The sequence below is a fragment of the Sitophilus oryzae genome, unplaced genomic scaffold (assembly GCF_002938485.1).
Source record: "Sitophilus oryzae breed Bouriz unplaced genomic scaffold, Soryzae_2.0 scaffold_1396_pilon_pilon, whole genome shotgun sequence".
Taxonomy (NCBI): Eukaryota; Metazoa; Arthropoda; class Insecta; order Coleoptera; family Curculionidae; genus Sitophilus; species Sitophilus oryzae.
The window spans coordinates 9799062-9826010 of NW_022146055.1; the positions used below are offsets into that span (position 1 = coordinate 9799062).

Genomic DNA, 26949 nt, shown 5'->3' on the forward strand with positions numbered 1-26949 from the left:
AATGTTTAAATTACGAAAAAATAGTAGTGTCGTTTTAAAAAACGCATATCTTCAATAAAAATAAAGCTAATGAGATGAATTAAACAACAAACTATTGAGAAAAGATGTACCTAGGTGACTGCTTTGTTAACATATTCCACAGGATGTTTCAAATTTTTACCAAAATATCAAGATCTTGTTTCCCCTCGTATAATTGACAGATGGAAACTTTCATTTTCAGTTTAGAAAGAGATACTAAAAAGTAATAGCTACATATTGCTTTAAAAATATCATCAAAATCGGCCCACTAGAACAAAATATATTAAACTTTAAAATACATGAAAATTTTAAGGTGCCCGTTTTTCGTGTTGGTGAGTGTATCTTAGCTATAATTATATAGAGTATAACAACAAAGCCGCAACATGTCATTACACATATACTTACTTGTGATTTTTATTATGCGTCGTATTTCTATTATTGTTTTCAGATCTTTCGTTCTCATGTTCTAAAGTTAAGGCGTCAGCTTGGTCTAAGGGTGAGTAAGCTTTTCTGTCTTTTCCTGCACTCTGCAAACAAGCTGAAAGAGATTTTTGTAAAGGTAAATATATAATCTTTTATATGTTTTCTATTTTTAGGGATATTTTTAAGAGCTAGCTTGCATGAAGGGTTTTCGATTGCTCTGGTTTCAACCTTTTTTTTTGGTGATTTTTTTAAGGGGGCAACTAGATCTTGACCGATCATCTGAGTTGAATGGCAGGCTTTATCTGCTGATAATTATTGTTTTATATTATATATAATAAAAAAACCAAAATTTAAGTGGGTATACAATCACCAAATAGGCTAATAAAACTACTTTTTCAAATTTGTCAAGCTTTCGAGAATTTTATTCCTATCATCAGGACAGTTTGAATGATTCAATTAGCAAAAAAATATCCTCTGCACAAAAGGGCCTTAAAACTAGCATCATATGACTAGGAATACAAGGACATTTCCTTTATAAAATATTAAAATACATATCCAACGACATTACTTTTCTTTCAGTCTGTCACGACTAACCTGCTATTTTTTATATACTATAATATATACAGGGTGGTCCGAACTGTATTCCGGGAACTTCGACAGTATATTCTACAGATAAAAATAAGTAAAAAAGTTCGTATAAATTTATGTCCTAAAATGCTTAATTTCAGAGATACAGGGTGTAGAACTTTCAATTTTATTTCGATTTTTCCAAATAATTTCTGAAGTAATGCCAATATTTGGATGAAAATTGGTGTCTGGAAGTTTTTTGACATGCGAAATTTGATTTTAATGTAAATATAGCTCCTATTTGTAGGGGGCACCACCTACATGTATTTTAACTATTTTGAAGGGTAATAACTTTTCGTCCGTACCTGTATAAAACTACCGAGTGAGAAAATATACATCCCCGTCACTTTTTACATAATAAATGTCTCTTGCTAAAAATCACTACGATTAACCGTTCTCAAGATAATTAGAATGGAAATAGTTAATACATATGTCATTATTGACAAAAAATAAACACGTTGAGCAGATAAATTATTTGACTGAAAAGTAATAAATTTGGGAAATTTTTATTTTTTTAAATTAATCATAAATTTTTCTGCAAAAAATGACGATAAAACAGTTTCTGTTGACCTTTTGGCACAAAAACATTTCAAATTTATGATTTCAATCTAATAACTATTTAGTCAACATGTTTAATTATTTATGTCAGTAATGACAGGTACTGATAACTTCGACTCCAAATATCTTGAGAACCACAACTCGTAGCGATTTTTACCAAGAGATCTTTCTTACGTAGAAAATGTCGTAAATGTATATTTTTTTACTGATTAGTTTTATACAGGTACGGACAAAACGTTATTACACTTCAAACCAGTTTAAAAATCTGTAGGTGGCACCCTCTACAAGTAGGAGTCATATTGATATGAAAATCAAATTTCTCATGTCAAAAATTCCCAGACATCAATTTTCATCCAAATATTAACGTTACTTCATAAATTATTTGGAAACAATCGAAATAAAAATGAAACTTCTACACCCTGTATCTCCAAATTAAGCATTTTAGGACACACCTGTATATGAACTTTTTTCCTTATTTTTATCTGCAGAATTTGGTGCCGAAGTTTCCGGAATACAGTTCGGACCACCCTGTATAATATTCGTACAATGCAAAAAGAGTACATCAAAATAATAACCAACACAAAAAAACTCTTGCGGAAGTATACCCGTTTTCATTTATTTATAAAATATTCTAAAATATAGCAAGATATAAAAAGTACTCGGCAATTGGAATGCGTAAACAGACGCGTTTTAGCTTACAGCGTGTTTTGATTGCTCTGGTTAGGTATGTTTTGGTTTGGTTTGTTGGTTCATTTTTGTTTATTTTCGTTTTTTTCCTCTGTACGGTATTAACTACAGTCTAAATTATAGTATCTACTACACACCTACACACATGACTGAAGAATATAAGGACATGTAACGCCCATATACGGGCTGCAGGAGAATTTGTGACCTTAGAGGCCATTCTTTTGATGGCAACGAATGAGTCATCATCTGGTCACCAGCAACAATTTTAGCGATTTTTAATAGTTTGTGTGTAGTGAACTTTGTATACACTTTATTACAATGGTGATTAGTTGTTTAACTTTCAAGCGTAAAAGCACCAGCGATAAGAAAGAGCCAGGAGTTATGTTTTCATAGATAAATAAACAGTCTGCTCCACCTTTTTAGCGTTTTATTAGTTTTCTTATTGAATTCGATAATTATTTTTCTGATATTTTGATGTGTGCTATACGTCGATACTAGTTTTGTACCTTTTGTTAACATTTTAATACGTTTTTTTTTCGTAATTAATTAGTATGATACCACCGTATACACCATAGTCGTAGTCAAAAGATTTATCAAAAAATATAAATATCTCTTCAAACAGCAAGGTTAAAATATGTGCCACGGCACTGTTTGTTGACATCGTCACAATTTGCTCTCGGGTGTTATTTGTCCTTGGATTCTTTAGTCATTGCCTATACAAGAAAATGTTCTTTAAAAACAAGAAAATGTTCATTAATAAATAAATACGTTTAGCAAGATTTCCCGCGGCGCACTTCCTGACTGGTAGACACGAGCAATCGGTGTCACATAGGAGGCATTTTAAATGAGTTTACGAACGTTAACACATTCAATTATCTCCAGTTTATGACTGCACCATTCTTGCATTATCACATATTTTTTTCTAATTTAAGAGTAGCAATATATATTTCCTTAAGAAATTTTTACCAATAACACATTTTCCGACAGCGGACGCCTAATCTGAAGCTAATTGCCGATGCGTCGGCGTCGCTGAGTCTTGCCTCTGCCGGCACCGCGACGCTATCCTTGGCGGACATAAATCAAACGGTCTCATTAGTTAAGCACACAGCGCATTTGTAGCACTCGGTTTGATTTATCTCAGGCGCGAAATATATTTATGGCCGATAAAATTGACGAGAATACGGTTCTGGGTACAGCCTACAAGAAACTGGAAAAAAGAGTGCCTCTGGCGTATATACCGTAAAATCAAGAAGTTTCATGATAAGGGACAACACGATGACAGTTAAAAGATTTGTAAAAAATGGGCAGGGCTTTGTCTCCATATTTAACAAAAAAACATTCGAGTGAAAATATTAAAGCAGAAACTTGATATGCTTTTTCGGAACTCTGGGTTACCCTGTGTATAGTATGGGTTGCATAATATTTTTATGTATAAGCGATACCAATTAAACTTTTAGTTACGTAATCGTGGGCGCGATTTTTAAATTCATTGTTACCAACCACGGACATACTCGGCACCGGTCCGGCCTGACTAACTGGAATTTAAATTTCCCGCTGGGGATTCAGGTGGTAGCTCTGCTATAAAAAATGCCAAGTTGCCACATTTATTTATTTATTTCCTGAAATTGTCATTCGTTTTGACATTGTTCTTTTTAGAACCTCATTTAGTGCGAAGTGTACAAGATAACTTAATAGTCGTTGCAAAAAAACTCATCCCAAATTTATCAGAATATTTGGAACGGAAAAGCGGTAGTAATGACCCTTTATGTCCCTTAAGTGCTGTTAAGGAGGTGAATTTTGTTGATGTAAATAATAACTGTTTATAATATTTATTATTTATTTTTGCTTCCTGAAATATTTTGACTAAAAGAAAATATGTAAAAGTGGGCAACGCTGTGCCAGTCAAGCTTAATCACGCGATTAAAAGTTTATGTTTGATCTATAGCAATAATTCATAAACTTTGAGTTATCATTGTTACATTGATATACAAATAAAATCAGAGAATATTAAATCGATTAATTCTAGTTTTGTAACCTTTTAGGGGGGGGGGGGTCAAAAGTACCGTGAGTTGTTTCGAAAAAAGGATGGTGCGATCAAAGTACGTACAGCTGTGTTCGACTTTGGTTCGACTTAGCGGGGGCACTGCCGATGTCGTGGCCTCAGATAATTAGTGATTTTAAGGTTAATTTTAAATATTGGCCAACAATAACAATAAATTTAGAAAAGCTAAAGAAAGACGCACAATTTTACAACTGCATAAATCATGTAAATGGTTTAACTGCATATTCCTACTGAGTATCCCATTTCGATCGCAAATAAGGATTTTCTAATAAGCAAGAAAATCCTTATTTGCGATACGAGTAAAGATACGAGATACAACATTTATTAGTAAGGTTAGAGCCTCTTTTCACGACCCTGAGCTGCATTTATTTGAAACCAAAGATGCAAACAATAAAATTGTGATATAGTGCTTTAATTTCAAAATAAAACACTAATTCACTACAATATACCAAAACACTTTACTTACAACACTACCATACGTAACTATTAACTAACCATGTTACCATCATCAGCATATCCTTAATTTTCAGTAGTTTTATTCATTTTATGATGATCCATAACATGGTTAGCGAAATGCGAGATCAGTGTTTAAAGTAATGTGTTTTGATATATTGTGATGAGTTGGTGTTTTACTGCTGCGGCAACACTAAAAATTATTTTAAAACCACAACTGTAAGCTCTTTAATTGGCAGGGTTATATTGAAAATGTTGCAGCAGTTCTGATTCTTATCGTTTAATTGGATGGAAGTGACTTACGGATAGTTTGTAAACTTTGATCTATATGCTTTGTCAATATTGTATGTTTTTGAATTTGGTTGCAGAAATAAATGTTATGGCAATAAAAATCGAAATACTCGGTATGGCGATGTGTTCAAATTTCAAATTTGGTTTTAATTTACAAGATCGAGCATGGCCTGTTGCCTAAATATCTTGATGTGTTTGTACTCTATAGAAATGAGTGTCACAATTACATATACAGGGTGATTCTTAAATAAGTGCAAATATTTTCAGGGGTGGTATATTTCGACCCCAGAAACACGTCTATGAGGTTTTTTTCGCCAAAAAAAAATGTTGAAAAATCGTGCATTTTCTTTTAAATTTCGAGCTTTGTCGAAAAAATTGAGCTCTGCCTGTTTTGCATTAAGGTCTGTTTCTAAGGAGCTTAACTTGTCAGTGGCTAGAACTGTTTATTATGCACTTTTTGAGTCGCACCTCAGGTATGCCCTTCCATTCTGGGGTACGTGTGTAGCTCCAGAAGAGAGCTGTTCGATATTCACTGGGACTAAACAGCAGAACTCATTGCCGGGACTTTTTTAAAGAATTAAAAATATTGACTCTTCCTTCCTTATTTATATTTGAATCCGTTTGCCTAATACGTAAACATGTATCAGCTTCTCAAGAAAGGCCATCTCACATTTATCTACTCAGGAAAGCGGAGCAAGATCTTTATCTACCTACCCCACGCTCAGAGTTAGTTAAAAGTTCAATATTATACAACTGGAAAAAAATGCACAATCACCTGCCATTTGAAATCAAATCCATAACATCATTTTTTTCATTTCGCAAAGCATTGAACTCTTATTTACTAGACAAGGCTTTCTACGCCGTAAATGAATTATATTTTGAAAATCGAATTTGATCTTGTAAACACTGGTCTAATGTTTGCTATTGCTATATTTACTAATGACTTTGAAATGAATTTATTTAGAGGTCACTGATATTTTACTATAAACTAGTTAAATATTTTTGAATATTATTTTTATTTTTTTGTTCTTTGACATTGTAAACATTTATAAATGTTTATTTTAACAATAAGACTGACAATATTATTTGTATAATGTTTTGTATTATCTTTTGTTTGTTTGTTTGTGTACCTTGTTTTTTTACTTTGTTTGTTAGTTTACCTTTGTCTACAAATTGAAAAAATTTTTGACAATAAAGGCATTAATTTAATTATTTATTTATTTACTCAGGATCTGTCTACATTCTCTTTCCCAACAATATTAACGTAACTAAGTCACGTCCAAAACCTACAGAAGATGCTGTGCCTACAATTTTTCCAAATCAACCCTCTCATATGACTGTGCATGTTCGCATAAAGAGAAAACGTCCCGATGAAAGAAAACAAGATTTGGAAATTCAGGATGAAATAAACATTGAAAATTATTATTGTTATTATGAAATGGCAATATATTTTAAAGAAATTAAATGAATTTGTACTTTATTACAGTATTTTATATAAAAAAAATTATATCTTTATCTTTTTATTTACGATTTATGGAGATGGTTACTTGATGAACATCGAACTACAAATTACTTAATGTTAATAGTTAATTCTATCTGATATCCACATTTTTTAAATATGTTAGGCACATTTTTACAATTATTTTTAATTAAACTTTAAAATGTATTCTGCCGTTATCATATACAATACATTTTCTTAACTTGTCGATAAACCTATAGTTTTCAATTTTTTTAATATTTGAAAACTTTTTATCACAGGTATATTATTACTAGTTGCTAAATACTCGCTAACGCAATTTTAGGACACGCTTTTTATCTAGATTTTATTTTGTTCATCTTATGCTGTAGTTTGTTTCATGTTAATATTCGTGCTTTAGATTTAAATTTTAATGCTATTCAATTACTTTAACGCGATAAAAACATAGATAAAAAGTTAATGTTATTTTTTAATACCTTTCTTTATAATATTTTTCATATTTATATCTGGCAAAACTATCAATAAATTCTATTATTTATGCAAAAACTATATGCAGTACCATATGGCACAATACAAAAGCCCGACTAGTGCCGTGACGTCACAAATCGATGTCTCTGGCCTGTATGTCATGTTGGTTATGCTCTATGGTTACGGCACTAAAAGGGATGCAAATATAGAAAATTTCCGGTGGCTCTCATAATTTAAAAAAAAAAATAATAATTTTGAAACTTAAATAACTCGGTTATTATGGACTTATCTGAAAAATAGCAAAGAGAAAATATGTTTCTTTTATCGAGATCTACCAGCCCTGAACATATTTGCACTTATCTAAGACTCACCCTGTATAATTATAGATTTAAGAAACTAGTTTTAAGTGTTATGCTAGTAATTTAGATATTTAAGTGAAACTATAGGTAAAATGTAAAATTTAACAAAAACACAATAAAATAAAAAATTAAAATACACAAATAATGACCCTGAATAGATTACAATTTCCCAGAATTTCACAAGAGTTTGTAGAATTATCTCAATCTATTCCAAAAATATTTGACACTTTTTTAAGTACATTACGTTATTTATAATAGAAAAATCGATCTGTCTTTTATATTATTCATTATCTAAATAAAACAAAGTCGAATTAGTTACTCTTCTGTATATGTATGAATAAATAAGTATTACACCATTTATAACTTAAGAACGGCTGGACCGATTTTAATGATCTCTGATTTGTTGGGTTCGTCTCAATGACAAGATCGGTAAATTCACAAAAAATATACAGAAAATGATTTTTAAATAAATTCTGTTTAGAATTCCGCCATCTTCTGCAATTTACGCTTATTTGTAATAATTGATACAGGGTGACCCATATACTTCAAATCAGTGGCCTACTAGACATTATACCATAGTATAAGGAAACTAGTAGCTTTACTCCTTTTCAAATCCTTTGTTCTTTTTCTGCCACTTTATATGATCTTGTTCTCGCATCCCGTGACCACTGACGTAGCTGTATAGTCGTGGTTAATAACTAGGCAAAGTATAGTCGTGGCACCCGCCATAGTTTCACAGAGATGTATTTAGGAAAATATGAGTTCACAATAAAATAAAATAAAAAAAAGTATTTCGTGTAAGTAAAAATTCTTCTGTATCTGAAAATCTTCTGATAGGAAGAAATTCGGAAAAAACATATGACTTTTTTTATATTATTATCTATTTCAAAGATTTTCTACTAACTTGTTTAATTTTTTTTAAGTTAAACAAGTTTAATTTTAACATTAATGTGTTTGTTTTGTAGTAATATATTGGTTAGGTGATTTTCATTGGATAACTAATTCATTGAACAACACATTGTACTAAATAATAAAATGACATATTTAAACTTTAATTATTGCTAATAAACATTACAGAAATTTCAAAAGAGAAAAGAAGTAAGAACAATGAGAAATAGCATCACTACTTTCTCACGTAATAAAAGAATAATTTTTTAGTTATTGGTTACCAAGTCCCGAAGGTACCGAAAGAAACGGGAATTAGTTACCCTATTATCAAGAAATTATGTTGTTTAACTAAAAACTAAAAATATTTCCAGATTTGTTTTCAATTTTTTTTCTGGGGTCAAAATATACTACCTCTAAAAACATTTTTACTTATTTAAGACTCACCCTGTATAGGGCGATTCACGGTTATGGTACGTTATAGCGTTTCCGGAACTGGAGCTGTTTTTCGAAACCGGTAATTTCGGTACCATGCCTCTAAGGAACCGGTACTAGCAAATTTTTGTTCAATGATGGTGCAGTTCGTTAAACAGCAAGCAAGGAAGGGATTGTTGTCAAAAGTAAAATCGATAAAAAATTGAGGTTTAAATAAAAATAATCTCAAATTATTAAGTAGTAATCAGTCATGAGAAAATTATCCTGAACACAAATATGATCACAAATGACTCTCAAAAAAAAACTCAAAGCACAATTTTTTGATTACTACCACCAATAACAGCACACAGTAAGGCACTCAGTTTTTGTCAATCCGTCTTTGTGCTGGGACGTAAAGCCAGAACCTTGCAGGTCGACGGACGGAACTCAACTGAAACGCTCTGCAATCTGCCGATATTCGGCAGATTGTAAAAACTGGCAGAAAATATTTCGGAGAGTACAACTACTCTTTTCCTTTTACTATGATTATACAGTAAAAATTTTACTGAAAGTAGCATATTCAAGTCTAGAAAGATATGAAATATACAGGGCGATCCGAATTGTATTGGGAAACTTCGGCAGGATATTCTGGGGGAAAAAAAATAAGTAAATAAGATCGTATAAATTTATGTCCTAAAATGGCTTCATTTGGGGCGTCATTTTTATTTCGATTTTTTTAAATAATTTCTGAACTAAAGCCGATATTCGGATGAAAATTGGTGGTCACTTGGGTGCTTTTCGAATTTTGATTTCGATGTTAATATGACTTTTAGTTGTAGGGGGCGACATTTACACATTTTTCAACTAGTTTCAATAAAATAGAATTTTTGGAAGAACTTTTCGTCTGTACCTGTATAAAACTACTGAGTGAAAAAATATACATTTTAGCCGTTTTTTACGTAAAAAGGTCTCTTAGTAAAACTTACTACTACTAATGGTTCTCGAGATATTTGAAATCGAAATAATTAATACAGGGCATCAATAACAAAAATTAAACATGTTAACTAGATTAATATTAGACTGATATGACATCATGATTTTGAATAAATAAAATTATTTATCATTTCAGTCAAATCACTAGCTAGTCAACAGGTTTATTTTTTGTCAATAATGACATATTTATAATTCAATAATGTAACTCATTCCAAATATCTTGAAAACGGTTAGGCGTAGCGATTTTTACCAAGAGGTTTTTTTACGTAGAAAACAGCGCGAATGTATATTTTTTACTCAGTTGTTTTATACAGGTATAGACAAAAAGTTGAGACAACACCAGGAGGCATTAGCAAGGAGACAGCCTTAGTCCCTTTTTATTCAATCTCTTAATGGACATCATTATCATCATCATAGAAAAGGTGACCTCGATGAATATCGGTTATCGAATGGGACATAACAGAGTTAGCATGGTGTGTTATGCTGATGATACAGCCATTATCGCGGGGACAGAGGACGATATGTCGAGAAAGCTTCATAAATTCTATCAAGTAAGCCGATAGTTAAATATGATTATCTCTACAGAAAAAAAACTAAATGCTTAACTTTCTCTAAAGAGCCGGTAAGATGCAAACTGGTAGTAAAAAACAAAATTATTGAGCAAATATCACAGTTCAGATACCTAGGAATATATATGTCGTACTAACAAAGCAACGGCCATGTCAAGATGTCTGAGGCAAATAGTGTGACCAAGCCCCTTCATGCGACTTCATGAGACAGCAAAATTAAAATTTATAAGACCTGCTTCAGACCAATAATGACATATGGCATAGAAATCCGAGAGGAAACAAACAAGACCAAAAGCATGTTAAGAGTCGTTGAAATGAAGAACCTAAGAACAATAATGGGGAAGACTAGAAGAGACAGAATTAGTAACACAAATATCAGACAACAATGTGGAATACAGGACGTTGTGAGATGGGGTAGGTAAAGAAAAAGACAATGGCTCGCGCATGTAAAACGCATGGAAGAAACCACGCATAGATCTTGAAGGGAAATCCATGGGTATGAGACAGCCGAGAAGACCTCCAAAATGATGGAAAGACAGTTGGCAGTCCATCACCCAAGAACTCCTACAGAGGCAACCTTAAAACTAACAGATCGACTAGATCTCAAACAAGTAAAAGAAGAAGAAGATGACAAAATGTTATTATTAATCTTCAAACTAGTTAAATAATATTATGTAGGTGGCGCCCCTTACAAGTAAGAGTCATATTGCATGGAAAATTTCTCATATTAGAAAAAAACAAATACCAATTTTTTTTATCCAAATATCGATTTAGTTCAGGAAGTTTCCCGAATACAATTCTGATCACACCCTGCACAGATTATACAAATATATGGTGAGCATATTTATGACAACAATTTTCAAATAGATGGGTAATCCCAGATCACATTGCCAAGTAGCCCTCCACACCACAAGACCTACCATTAATAAAAAATACTCTTACTTCTGTTTACTGTTAAGCCACATATAAAGCAAAAAAATTCACAGTCCTTTACAAAGATGCAACCGGGGTGGCATTGAAAATGATGAATAAAAACGTAAAAATATGATTAGTGTTAATATGAGTTTATTACATACATATGTTTAAATAACGAACTTAACAAAAAACAACAGATTTAAAGATTCACTGAAAAAGTAGTAATGTTAACATTAAATATAACACTATCAATAATAATTATGCGATCGCACCTATCCGTAAAACAAGCAAGCAAAACAACCTCGAAAAAAACAAAATAACATACAAAACATCAGGTTAACATGATGACAGATCATGATCAATGACAGATAAAGAATTCTTACGGAAAGTTACACTTTACAATATAACTTTTTACCTGTTAAAGGCAAACCCCATTTAAACACAAAACTTTTTAATACCTACTACTGTATCTAAAAGACTTTTTTTTAAATTACTAAACTCCTAGCCACGCTTCTGTTTTTCTTGGCTGTTGTGCGTCACGTCACAGATTAACAGGCCCACGTTTGCACCACAAGGCGATGCTGCAAACAACTAGGTACACCGGTCGTAGAAATTTATGTTATACAACTTGTAGTCAATCTACATAAATATTATCAAAATTTTTTTTTTCTTTTAAAATGTGTTCAGATTTTGTAAAAAGTATAAGTCAAAATCGCAAAACTTAAATTTGATATGAGTTTCTTAGTTTTTAACTAATATAGTGGCGAATTACAAAAATTCCTTTTCAGTGAAAATTAATGAGTTAAATAAAATAATTTAATAAATTACTAGCTTTTTCTCGCAACTACGTTCGCGTTACACCTCGAATCGTTTATGCATTGATTTAAATGATTTTTTACTTCTTTATAGAGAGCTAGTGAACATATAGATGTTTTTTATTTTTCATCTTTTTTTTATTTATTAAGAGCACTAATACTCTCTTTATAGGTTATTTTTTATTCTTTGAAGGATAATTGAGGAAGATATATTTCCTTATGATGTCACTAAATAAACCCTTGTATAAAATTTTATACTGTCTGGTTTATAATGTTATAGTATTGCATTTTCGTACAGCAAACTTTCATTCCCTATTTTACTCCCTAAGGGTATAAATTTCATAAATTCGCTTTACCTTTGTGCCAATTTTTATGTGTATAATCCAGACGTCACCAAGTTTTATATAAATTTTTACTAACTTTACCCATTTGGTTGATGAATTTCAAAAATTTCTTCTAATTCTTTTTGTAGGATTTCATTCTTCTAGACGAAATAGTAAGGAATTTTCATACAACAAACTGTTCCGAGATAATTTTACTCTCTAAGAGGATGAATTTCCTAAAATCGCTTTGTGTAGCTAATTCACTAATGTCGTTTAAACGAACCTTTGTGCTAATATTTATGTATCTAAAGCTGGCGGCATCAACTCACTCTAAAATATCTAAAAACGTAATATATAATCTAACTGACACACCACTGACAATGACAACTAATTTATTTCTGGAGGTATTGTGTGTAGGTGTTTTCAGGTATGTTTTAGTATTTAGTCGTTTTACACAAAGAAATAGCCATTAAGCACTATAAAAATACTTCATAACAAATCTACACATATATACCTTTCATTTAAAAAAAGAATCATCAAGATTGGTAAAGCGCTTTCGGCGGGATGGATGCAACAAAAAAACCCTTTGAGCTTTTATATATGTATGGACTAATTATTTTTCCAACATATTTTACTTTGCAAATTTTTATAAATATTCAGACTCGCCAATATCGTACTCCACCGTGTCCAGCCTGTTTAGCCAAACGTAGGCCGATTCCTCTTCGGCGGCGTCGTGACCCTGGCCGAAGGAAGAGTCTTGAAGACGCTCATCCGCGCATAGGAATAAGTTGACTGCGTAGCGTATTGCGTATTAATCGATTCTGAAACTTTCTATCTCGTGTATAACATGTTACGCAAGTTTATTATTTTAATCTCGATTTTAATAGATAAATGTGTGAAATGCCACCTGAATATCTTCCGCCATGACATGTTTTTACTTTTTTGTTATGGTAAAGTGATTTGTATAAACTTTATTCAATAACGTATATTTTCCTCCATTTGTGATTTTTTAATTTTAAGCGAAAATTAAGTATAACATTTTAGGAAAAAGAAACACTGTAATATTTAAAAGAATAAGAAGAAATTAGTCTTATTTTGAAAGGAAAATATAGAAAAAACTCTTTCTATAGAAAAAGTCTTTATACTAACCAGAATCCGGTGACATATACGCGGTCTCACCGGAAACATTACTTATTACTTCGCATAACTTGAAGAATATCTACTTTTAATAATGAACACTTCAGAAATACACCAGTAAAAACATTTATTATTTGAGATTAAAACTCGAATTAAATTATAAATATTAGTTACCTATGTTGTTATAGCTTTTATAGGCCTGTTTAACGACTTAATAAGTTACCTAGCGAAAAAATCTGTGCGCGTACCTACCACTATTGTTACAGGTTAATTCGTTAAAGAAATATGTTACACAAGTTAAAAACGCTAAAATTTTAATGGTATTACTTGTGCATTATTGGCCTTATAATGTAATTTGTTGGAATTATATCTTCTTTAAATATAATTAGACTTTTTAACGACTTTTAAGTTACCTAGGAAAAAATCTGTGCACGTACCTACCAGTATTGTTACAGGTTAATTCGTGAAACAAATGTGTTACATATTATTCGTGGTATTAGTGGTATTATATTGGAATCAGCTTGGCATTAGTGGGGCATTATATGAGAAATTTTGGTATTTAATTGTATTTTTGGCATTACTTTGGCATTAGTATACAGACATTTGTCAGCGGTTTACTCCTTGTAGATAATCAAAAAGTTTTTTGATAAAATTTGCTTTTCATGTCAGATCATTTCTATGAAAAATTACATTAGATTTTTATTAAAGACGCTGGGTAATTAAAACATTGACTAATAAACCTTGTCCACTTTAAATACGGGGTCACGAAATATCCTCCTTGGAGTGTTTGGGTTAAGGGGTGTATAATAAATTAATCGTTGTTTTATAATAAAAACCATAAAACATTTATTTGTGAGTAAAATAATGCAATGGTTGGATATCTCTCCTTTATAATTCGGTGACTAAAAATACACTAAAATAATTAGAAAAAAAATCTTGTACTTATTTAGTAATTACGTCAATATTAATTAATTGACTTTCTAGTCTATTTTATTTTATGTACAAATATATTATTAAATTTTAAGCATTAAGTAATAAAACACTTTGTGCCCTCTTATATCGTAAAAGGTTACGAAATATACTCCTGGTTACACCCCTTACAGAAAACAGTGTAAGGGGTGTAAATAAATTGTATAATCACTGTTTTTTATAATAAAAACTATAAAATATTTCTTATTTGTGAGATTAAAAAAACAAAACAATGCATTGGTTAAAATAAGTACATTCAATACTGTTTTCAATTGTTAATTCAATAATGTGTTATAACATAATATAGCCATTACTATTATACTATTATTATTAAAATAATATGTGTGTAACATATTTCTTTAACGAATTAACCTGTAACAGACATTTATATGCCCAGTATATTTTTGTTTAACAAACCAATCAGGAAAAATCCAAAACCTACCGTTATAGGAGGTATAAGACGATTAAACTTATATAATGACAACTACTTATCGGATAACAAATTAATTACTACTGTCAGCTAGTTCAGCTACTGTCTAGGTAGAATTTACCTAGAGTACCTACACCTACCTATGATGATGTAGGTAGATTAAAGCTTATTTTGACGTTACCTCTCACTTCGGTGTCACAAGCTGAATTTTTCAGGGATGGAAGTACAGTACATCACAGTACATGATATGGGGACCCTTATTCCGAAAGTAGTACAAAATTAAACAGGGTAAAAAGGCACTATCATCAAAAATCGATATATTAATACCACCGTATAGAGAAAACAAATACTTATTTTTTGATCCAGTACAGAATAAAGTCTTCGTAGGGAGTAATTTTTTATAATTATTTACAAAAAAACATTTCCATTAGCGCTTATGACCAAAAAAAAACTTTAAACATGAATAATCATTTCAATCATGCGAAAATTTGGTTTAAAAATAGAGATTTTTTTTTAATATAACTTTCATTTAACGAAAAACGAAGGCCTAAATGAAAAAAAGAAACAATTTAAAAGTTTCGCTTATGTCTTGACAAGGTATCAAAGCAAACCCCATATTTTTTGCTTTTAAACTAATAAAGATATATCAATAAACAATTAGCGATGTAATGGTTTTTGCTGGCGCTGGCCGACTGCCGCCGCTGCGCCGAGATTTCCTATACCCTTGTATATATGACGTCATGGTGTGGCAAATGTAGCATTTTAATTCGATTTGGGCTCCCTTATATAGGATAACAGAAACATTTTCAATGTTAAAATACAAACCTTCAATTTGTTTCATCGGCGTAACTGACGAGCTAGTGTAACTCCAATTATCGTTGGAGCCGTAACTAAATTGCGAATGATACGAAACCGAAGAATTGTCCATTTGGCCACTAACACTATTGTCTTTTTGCCCGAATTGTTGCTGATGCATTTTTAAATATTCACTAATTTATAAATGTCCTTATCTGTCTTCTTACTTTTGTGTCGTCGTCTTATTGCATTGTAACTTCTGAAATTAAAAATAAATTTTATTTAAAAACAGGATATACCCACTACTTACTTATTAAATAATCATAATTTAATAATAGATATATTTTCAAAGATGTAGAATGTAGAATGGTAGAATGATTGGGAGGAGGGTTAGAGAGACTAAGTGCGGGTTTATATGCATTCGTCTTGCGTCGTCTGTCGTTGATTTTATGGAATTTTATTGGCCTATTTCAAAAATGACAGGTAATACATTAAATACGATTGGTGTGACGGATCGACGGACGACGCATGACGGATATAGGTAATCTCGCCTTTAAGTGTTTTTATTGGGTATGCACATTTGTGGATGTGCATATTATTTTGAATTTTTTTCATTGTCTAGGAAGTATATCCAGATTTTCCATTAATGATCAGTTTCCAAAAATATCGACATTAATTTATCAAATTTTCTGTTGTAATACCAAAAGTTTCAAGTTAAAATTAATGTGATATATTCAGTGTAAATCTATTAGTTCCAAACTACCAGCGCTTTCAGATGGAGCGGACCGTACGCGCGGAGCGTCCGAGCGGATGTTTTTTCAATATAGCTTATCCGGACGGAGCATACGCGACCCATGTGAAATCGTTCATATAAACTCATAGTACTTGCTCGAAGTCGCGGACGGTCCGTTTACAATCAACGGTCCGTTTACAACCTTTCAAGTTTACAGCGTTTACAGATGGAGCGGAGCGTTCGCGACGGACCGTCCGCGACTTTGAGCAAGTACCATGAGTTTATATGAACAATTTCACATGGGTCGCGTATGCTCCGTCCGGATGACCTATATTGAAAAAACATCCGCGCGTACGGTCCGCTCCATCTGAAAACGCTGTTAAATATTTATTTATTATGTTAAAAACCAATCAAAGTCCCATTAAATTATATCAACCAATACCATGGATATACCTACAGATTACGACAATTAACTTATACGGATAATTGATTAGAATTATAGTTATAGAAAATAAATAGAATGAGTTATGTAAATGAGGCATGAGGCATGTATTTATGTTAGCGTTTAAAAATTTGAAATTTTTAATTGCTTACATCATGGTAATTTAGAGTTTTTAAAACCCACACACGTACATTCCTCATATTTTGATTTTTTTCTACCTGAGCTTTTTCTGCTTTGGACAACGGCCTAGCTACATCGAAACACTGGTTCCCATTAGAACACCGAAATTAAGCGACGTAAGGCGATATTAGTGGATAGACGGGTGACCGGTTTGAAACTCTTTATCGTGCTGTTGTCCAATAAAGGCAAAAGTGTAAAATCTATTGACACGGGGCCGGATGAGATCGGTTATCTCGTGAGTAAGAGTTGTCCAGATTAGCCCTGGCAGCAAAAAGAAGACGTTAACTGAAATCTTTACTTTACTTTTTTTTTGCTTTGCCTGAGCTGAGTTGCCTGAGCTTGAGAGAACAACTAAATTACCATTTACAAGAAATTACACTTATTACACATTCAGCATTAATTTTGTATCATTTATAAATATAAAGAAGTATGTCCCAGAAATTACTTTTATATTCTATAACAAACTTAAGTAAATTACAATTACAGAGCTGGGCGACGATGGAATGTAGATCTAGAATGTTTAGGAGGGGGATAATCACCGCAACCTTAGAGATCTATTATGTGTGTTCCCTTTTCTTGAGTTATAACGAGATATAACTCATCATACAGTCTCAGGGCTTTGACAAAAGCCAGTATCTGAAACGGCTCCACAGTGGCCAGCTTTCCATGTTCGACATCGAGGAGACAGTGTCCTGTGAGAACTCACAACAATTCAAAAATGGTTTTTACTTAAATCAAGGAAAATCTTTGATTTTTCTCGGTCGTAAATTCTGAGGAACTTTTTCTAGTGTCTTAGACCAATGGAGGATTCCCATTCCAGGTTACAAATAAAGTCTTCCAGGTTCTTGATTTTCGCTTTGAGTAGGTTTCCGCTTGAAAAGCAGAACGGTTCTGGTCCAGTTAGTGGAGTGTTCGCTTCTTTTTTAGGTAGATCGTTTCCTTTTCCCAGAGTATCTTCTCTTTAATTTCTTTGCGTAATTTGTTCAGCTGCTCTCTAAGCACTCTTGGACTAACTTCGAATTGACGGTTACTGAATTGATCGCTTTTAGCGCTGCTTGACTATTGGATAAAATGGCTATTTCTTGTTTTCGATAGTTCCCATCTAAGATAAATTTTATTGTACGCATCTTTCGATAGCGTTGATTTCTGCCTGAAGGATGCATGCTGGGGTAGGAATTCGACGTTGATACCATTCAATTGTCGACGTAACATTTTTGGCACAACCCCCCCTCGCACAATTATGGTAAATTTATATTTAAAGTAAATTTAAATAAGCCAACATCTGGCCAAATAAGCTTTACTAACCAATTGGGATTGGGATAACATCTTAATTTATAATAGAAACAAAATAATTATTACTAGTGCATGACGAGTCGTAACTAGATAATTTATTATGGTTTGTTTTGAAAATAGCATTAAATAATTACAAAATTGAAGCAATAAGAGACACAGATTTACTCAAAACGTTATTAAATTCGAAACCTTTAATAAAATATGTCAATGGTTACTAATAGTCAATTTTCATAAAATTTATAGGAGTTATCACTCGTCCATCTCATTATTAATATTAATTTTGTCGAGTGGGATGAACCTGATGATAAGTTCAATAAATGTGAATCTATAAATTCTCCATCCTTTACCAACTTGCTGATTTGTTTAAATTAGTACTGCGATGATTTGAAACTGTCCGCGTGTCTTTGAAACAGTTTAAGCAGATTTTTTATATTTTATTTGCGTTATGATTTATTTTGTTTATATTCTGGTTGCTTTAAAATTTATATATTAGAAATAATCTTGTCATTAACAAAACTTACGAAAGAAAACCAATTAAATAAATATAATAGTAATAAATATAATGGAATTTATGGTTTAAACTATTTTGAAATCAGCTTTTGAGCTACCTTACTCTGAGGTACAATTTTTTTTCTTTATTGCTTAAATTGAAATTTATGCTGAATATATTTTCTTTATTACATTTTTAGTCAAAGTCTCTCCAACAAGTTAAGGAAGATTTTGACAGAGGACATTCAAGTAATTACAAAAAATACATATCTGTGAATTAATATGACATACAACTGGTTGATTACCATCGTGTATTAATTTTTTCCTTCATTAAGTAAGGACAATCTTCGGATTACCCAAGGAGGTTTTAACAAGACATTGTCTCCTTAACGAAAATCTTAGTAGATTGAAACTAAGAAACAACGGCGAATGCAGATTCTGTGGGAAAAATGGGGAAACGCCAGAACACCTCATCACTGAGTGCGCCGAGACGAACATTCGTGCCACGAAGTTTGGTACGACTGATATCGGAGATGGAGAACTAACCTCTGTAAAACCGTCTCAGATACTGGCTTTTGTCAAAGCCCTGAGACTGCATGATGAGTTATAACTCGTTGTACATGTAGAATATCATTCTACATCTATAACTCGTTGTATTTCAAGAAAGGGGAATACAATAGATCTGTAAGGTCACAGTGATTATCCCACCTTCCATACATTCTACATTCTCTCTCTATTATCATGTATCCCCTCGCTGGACAGACTATAGCTGTTTCCCAAAAAAATTCATAGGCATTAAATCCGGCGGCATCGACGGCCAACGGCTGGGACTCTGGGACTTTAGCTATCCAATTATTCTTGAAATTGGCTGCAAATGATTGCTGATAATTTCGGCGTAGTGAGGCAGTGCCCCGTCTTGCTGGAAGAATATGTTTTCGAGTTCCATTAGGGACAGATCACCAATAAGGGATCCAAAGCCTACTAGTTGACAGTGGCGAACTTTTAAAAAATTTGTATTTTGAAAGGGGCCTGAACAAAATGTTTTTGTTTGTTTTAAGTTTTTTAGTTTTTTAAAGTTCTTTTCAGCGAAGGAAAAATATACAGGGTGTTCTATGTCAAAATACATTCTTGTGTTGATAACTCTTAACCGTAACAAGAACATCCTTCACACACAAACTATAATTGATCGATTTTAACCCACACTAAGACAATGAACACCGAACAACAAGCAAACCATGTTATATACAAAATACAAAATATCATGTGAATGTAATAAATTTTATATTGGCGAATTAAATCTAAATCGTTAAATGTTCGAATTAAAGGACATTTATTACAGATTATTTAAAAAAGGGTAGACTTGACCAGCATTCATGAAATACATGACACAGAATATGTATGTATTATGATGCAGAGTATGTATATGTATACCGGGTGCGTCTCAAAAGTGGCTCACCCCTATAACTTTTTTATTTTTTCAGATAAAACCATGATATTTGGTATGTTAGTGTATGACATAAATTGGGATTGATTGGCGTATTCAATTGTTTTCGGCCACTTCCGGTTTCACCGGAAATGACTACAACTTTTTATTTTTAAATAGCACCCTTGGTATTTTTTTACTTTATCTGATAGAAAATGACACTCTGAATCGAATGACATATCATATGTCAACTTTTGACATTTTGGCATATGGTTAATTTAAAATTGTAACATGTGGTTCATAACGACCAGTTGACTCAAAATACCAAGTGTGTGGTATCAAATTATTCGTAAAAAAATGCTTTTTCCAAATATGCTGATAAGCCACCCTCGGTCCATTTGGAAAAATTGAGATATGAGGCCAGGGCAAGACACTAAAAACATTATACGATCAAATCTATGTTTCCAAGGCTCCTTGATTAAGAATTAGTGTTTTTAACACAGCCATGGCACTCTAGATCGAAATTTAAAATAGAATTTGTTTTTGAGTGACTCAAAAATTGACATATGATATGTCATTCGATTTAGAGTGTCATTTTCTATCGATTAAAGTAAAAAAATACTGAGGGTGCCATTTAAAAATCAAAAGTTGTAGTCATTTCCGGTAAAACCGGAAGTGACCGAGAACAATTGAATACGTCAATCAATACCAAATCTTGTTGTTTTATCTGAAAAAATAAAAAAGTTATAGGGGTGAGCCACTTTTGAGACGCACCTGGTATATAATAAATGTAGGTAATGGGGTGGGGGGCGTAGGCATCTGTAGAGGTTAGTAATGTATGACTATTGTTTTTTTTTTAATTTTAATAAAGATTAAAAAGAGATAAGTAAAAATTGAAAACGAACAAAAGAAAAATCATACTTATACAGGAAGTTTAAGCTTTTTTTGGTTTTAGGTTGTGTATAATAGACGCTTCTGCTAAAGGAACTAATGTGTTCTTGGATATTTAGACACTTTAAATAGTTTTTCTTTGGTTTTTGCATCTAACGATGAGAGGAGATTTATAGAATGTTCAGCCATTGTTCAACGTCACGTCATTTATTGTCAAACTCTCTCAATCACTTTCCAACCAGATAAAAGAGATTGGTGACGCCGTTACGGCAAATTACTGCATATTCTTTTTAATAATTGGTATTGTCTCAAAGGTATTGATTGTCATTTGGTTTCCGGTTATAATTTTATTGACGGAAATCGATCAATGTCAAAACTAAAATTTGATTGTTCCTGTAAAACAAAATTCAATTTTTTTTTATTCCAAAATAGTCTCAAATATTTAACCAAAATGAACAAGAGCTCATTGCTAAGTTTATAAATTCTTTTTCTCGAGAAAGAGACGCTGGTAAAACATTCTTGGCCTGTGGACGCAGTATATAAAGTAAGTAAGTACAATGCAAAGGTACTAAAGGTGTTAAAGGGATCGTAACTGATGAAGAGTTCAATAAAAAAATAATAAATGTCGAAAAAAAACGGAACTCGCTCAATTAAGAATATAGGAACGTACTTAAAATTTTCTAAACAATATGAAATGAAGAAACAATATGAATATTTGACAAATAATGTGATCGATGGCTGAACAGTCTTTTACCCCCTGAAGGGGTTATTCAAATTTGTTTTACTAGTGAAATACCACTGACAATTTGATTTCCGTTTGGATTGAATGCAGCGGGGTTACAAAAAATAAATTTTTTTATTTTGTAGATTTTCTTCTGATGGTGAAAAATCCAGAATTCTTTTCAACAAACATTAATCTTCCCAAACAATTTTTTTACCATTTATTAATGATATTTACCTACCTTGTCTGTCTGGAATTTTCCCAATTATCGATATAATTAATTGCCCGTTCAAAAGACGTTTCGAGAAGTGCATTACCGTAACCGCGAAAAACTAATCACCCAGTTGACATCCGCTTTTCTCGACCGATTTCGTTACTCAAACGAAAGAAAAACTATTCGTACGCACGGCCGCGTGCCTTTTCACGAAAATTCACCAAATTTTCACGGCCTGCCCGAATTTAATGAACATCGATGACTGACTAAAAGTTTTCACACATGTTGTCAACGTGTGCCATGACAGTGTCTTAGATGTGTATTTGTTTTCGGGGATGGTTTTCTCCCTACCACATCTTTCTCAGTAAAAGCGACTTAAATCCAGAACATGCTGTTTTCTCTCTTTAACGTGTGCGATTGGATGGAGAGAGGGAGGTATCCAGAGAACGCGTCGGAGTTGTGGCCTAAGCTTTTTTGGATGCTGTTTCAGGTTAGTGGGCGGGGCGTACACTGGTTTCAGTGCGGTTTCAGCTGAAGTATAGTCCCAGAAACAACGACGACGTAATAAGTGACTTAAAATAATTAATTTGTTGAAAAATTTGAAAATTAGGTAATTAGTTTATGAATATTAATTAACGAAAATAATTAATCATAGTAAATTACTTTAGCATAAATCAATTTAGTAAAGATTAATAGGTACTATATAACACCCGTTATATGAACTTTGGATGCCAAAACAAGAATATTTTTACTTTTAACACTATATGGGAATGGAGACTAAATTGGATTATATATTTTTCTCGTCACTTCGACTTTTTAATGAAAATCTCAAAAATACTTAAACTTCTCATAAAGCTTATGGCTGTGCTTATGGTCTTTTGGAACCTCTTATCTCCAATACCACTTCCACACATACAGGGTGTCCCACTTAAGATGGATACAAGCCAACATCTTGGTTGTTTGTTGAGCGATCTTTTTCATTTTTGGCAGGAGGCTGTATGGCTATAAGACTTATATTTTGCCCAGGGTAAGAAATGCGATACGTCATAGACGTACGTTTTAATGGGGTTTGATATTTTTCTAGTCAAGGGTAAACTGACAGGGAAAAAAAAGGGTAATCTGAAAGGGAGTACAGTATTTATATTGCAAATCTGATAAATTATATAGAATCCTCCTTACACAAGATACTTAAGTTCTAATTTTGATAAATATTGACACAGGGTGTGTTATTAAAATAAGACATTTTTATTTTTATTATTATTTTTTTAAGTACTTACGACGCCACTGGATAAACAACTGGTTTATTATCAATAACCAATTATAACCAATTATCAATTAATAATCGTTTTAAGTTTTCAGATAGCTTCCATAATAATTAAGATACGATACAAAAAAACTAAATATTTTCACTTCATTTTGTTTACTTTAAAAAATTGTTTTTTAAGTTTGCTAATACCGATGAATAAAATGAGTTACAAAATAATTTAAAACCCCATTTTTTAATGGAATCTGAAATATGATTTTTATAAGCTTTATTGAGGAATATTTTTAAAAATCCAAATAGTTATTTAAATCAATCACTATTAACTTTGAAAAATATGCTCTAAACAAAGATTTATAAAACTATAACGAACTAAAAATCAACATCTTCGACCGTCTTCGACCAAACTTAAATCGATTATTAATTGATAATTGGATATAATTGGTTATTGATAATAAACCAGTTGTTTATCCAGTGGCGTCGTAAGTACTTAAAAATAATAATAAAAATAAAAATGTCTTATTTTAATGACACACCCTGTATCAATATTTATAAAAATTAGAATTTAAGTATCTTAGGTAAGGAGGATTCAATATAATTTATCAAATTTGAAATAAATACTGTCCTAAAGGTAGTTGACTCTTGACTTGAAAAATATCAAACCCTATTAAAACGTACGTCTATGAGGTATCGCACTTCTTACCCTGGGCAAAATGTACGTCTTATAGCCATACAGCGTCCTGCCAAAAATGAAAAAGATCGCTCAACAAACAACCAAGATATTGGCTTAAGTGCGACACCCTGTAGGTAAAATATAGCAGAATTATTGTATCTTACATTCCTCGAGAAAATGTTTCGTTGCTTTTTCGTTTAACTAAACTAGACTAAACCAAGTTTCTTCACATAAAACTTATTTAGATATATAAAGTTAGTTTATAATATTTTTAGCGATTTTTTTTAATAGAAGCTTTAGACCAGTTGAAGAAGAAATTAACTCCCTTTTGCGAAAGGGAATTATTCTTCTGAAAAAGTGTTGTTTAAAGTTTATATGGTAGGGCAAAAACAATATATGTTTTAGACAATAATTTACTTAGTAAAGATATAAACCACATAAAAGGAACTTGAATAAAATTGATTATCTACAATCATTTATTGGCACATTAAAGGAAATAAAAATCAAAAACCATAATAGAAAACACACAACGAAGATACAATTTCATACGTACCGAAAAATAAAAATTCATTTCCAAGCCAATTGGACGCCGTCATCTTTTTTCGATCATATACGGTATCATGTGAATGTGATAAATTTTATATTGATCTTAAACCGTTAAATAGTCGAATTAAAGAACATAAATATTATTTAAAAAAGAGGAGATTAGACACTAGAATATAGAGACAACTAGAAATAATATCTTCTACATATATATAAAATGCTAATGTTTATCTGTATCGTCTCTACTGAAGTAACGACTTGCTCTAGAAAGTTGATTTTTTTACTAAAAGATAGCTAATTAGCTCTTCTAAAAACTGTCGTCGCCGGATTTTTTGTTTTTTATTTAATTAAAAAAAATAAAAAGTATTTTTTTCCTGATGTCGTGGCGGATGCGCCAGGCTTCAACTAGTGATAATATAATTAATAATATTAAATATAATATAATTTAATTCCTCAAGTGAAATGTGACGACAGCTACTATATAGCCTACTATAAGCGATACCAATTAAACTTTTAGTTACGTAATGGAAGGCACAATTTTTAAATTTATTGTTGCCAACCATGGAGATATTCGGCGCAGAGCTGACTAACGGTACCTAATTTAAATTTCGCGCTGGGGATTCAGGTGGTAGTTCTGCTGTAAAAAATGTCAAGCTACCGCATTTATTTATATATTTCCTGACATTGTCATTCGTTTTGACACTTTCTACAGTTTTGTATTACGAGTTTTTGGTTTAAATAAATAGTGTTGTGATACGTGATACTTTAAGCTTAAAAATGTTTACTAGCAGATCTTGCAGTCGAAGATTGTTCTTTTTTGAACCTCTTTTAGTGGGAAGTGGGTACAAGATAGCTTAAGAGCCGTAAAAAACTCATTGCAACTTTATTAGAATATTTTGAACGGGAAAGCGGCAGTAATGGCCCTTTATGTCCCTTAAGTGTTGTTAAGAAGGTGAGTTTTGTTGATGTAAATAATAACTGTTTATATGTTTATAATTAACTTATTTTTGTTTCCTATAATATTTTGATTAAAAGAAAATATATAAAAGTGGACAGCGTTGTGTCGGTCAAGCTTAATCACGTGACTAAAAGTTTATTTGGTATGAACTGTATATGAACTATCCCAATACTTAGTAATATTTGTAAATAGATTAGTAGAGGGGCAGTTTTTGTTGATCTAAAGTTGTAGAGATTGTTTACATACAATTTCTGTACTATTTGCGCATAAATACATATTAGCAGGAAACTATAAGGCAAATTTAATATCTAAAAAATATAGCGCTCCCTATAACGAGAAAAATGTGTAAGATTTTATTTCTAAATCTATTGTTTATTGTTTTCTGTGTTTTGCACATTGATTTAAAAATTAGTGTTATCAAATTTTGCAAATTAGGGAGACGTTTTTTGAATCCTCTTACTAATCGGTGAACTATGATCTATGATAAAGTTTCTGTTAGTGATGGGAATAATCGAATTATTTTCACCATCGAATAATTAGTAATAATTCATATTTCACAATCGAATTAATAATTCGAATTATTTAGTAGAATTATAAATTTAACCTAAAAATAAATTCGTCCCAGCTAGTGCTCGTCTAGGGGCTATTTTAAACAAATCGGAACCATTCCATTGCCAAATTGCCATACCTATATTCTATCATTGAATAAAGAATAAAAAATATATTCTTTATTCAATGTATTCTATTAACTGTGCCGAAGCCGTTTAATAAACTAACCTAACCATAATTTATAGTTTTAAATTTAAAAGTGCCGAGTTTATGATTGTTATTGTTATGGCCTTTTATAAACATTTCAATTCCTATTGAAAACCTCCTCTCTAAAATAAAAGCTTCTTCTAAAAAGATATATGTATGTCCTTGTTTACGTGTGGTTCGTATTTCTTTTTATTTTATTAGTGGCAATCAATAATTATTTAGATAAAAGAAGAAAATAATTTTAGTGTTCGGCAGGTGTTCGGTGAAATTTGGGTGAGATGGAAATGAACCAAATAATAGTAGTATTCTTTCGTTCTGAATGAAATGAAAATTTTCACTTAAACTGATTTATTCCTACGTGGTATAGGAAATAACAATGATTTCTGGATTTTTCTATATCGGATCGTTCCTTTCTTTTTCGATTCCCTTTATAAATCAGTTTGAGTGAAAATTTTCAGTTGGTTCAGAACGAAAGAATACTACTAATTACTAATATTCGTCCATAAGAGGTTATATTTTATGTTCATTTGTAATTCGGTTACCACAGATATAATATAAAATACTACTAATTTTTATCTCGATTATATCGAAAAAGATAATCGAATTAGTTAGTTTTAATTTATTATCGAATTAGTCGAATTATTTAATTCGAATTTTCCCAACACTAGTTTGTTTCTGTCAAATTAAACTTATTGTTACTTAAT

The 26949-nt window shown here is 31.7% G+C and overlaps 1 protein-coding gene across 1 annotated transcript in view; it reads right to left on the reverse strand.

Moving 5' to 3' along the window:
• LOC115876015 (T-box transcription factor TBX1-like) overlaps positions 1–22341 on the reverse strand; it is a 95100-nt gene extending 72759 nt beyond the window's left edge. The window contains exons 1-3 of the mRNA XM_030891679.1: positions 22082–22341; positions 15699–15927; positions 424–556 (exon numbers count right to left, since the gene is read on the reverse strand). Coding sequence (XP_030747539.1) covers positions 424–556; positions 15699–15849 — 284 coding nt within the window. The 5' untranslated portion in view covers positions 15850–15927; positions 22082–22341. The remainder of the gene's footprint in view (positions 1–423; positions 557–15698; positions 15928–22081) is intronic.
• Between the last annotated feature and the right edge of the window lie 4608 nt (positions 22342–26949).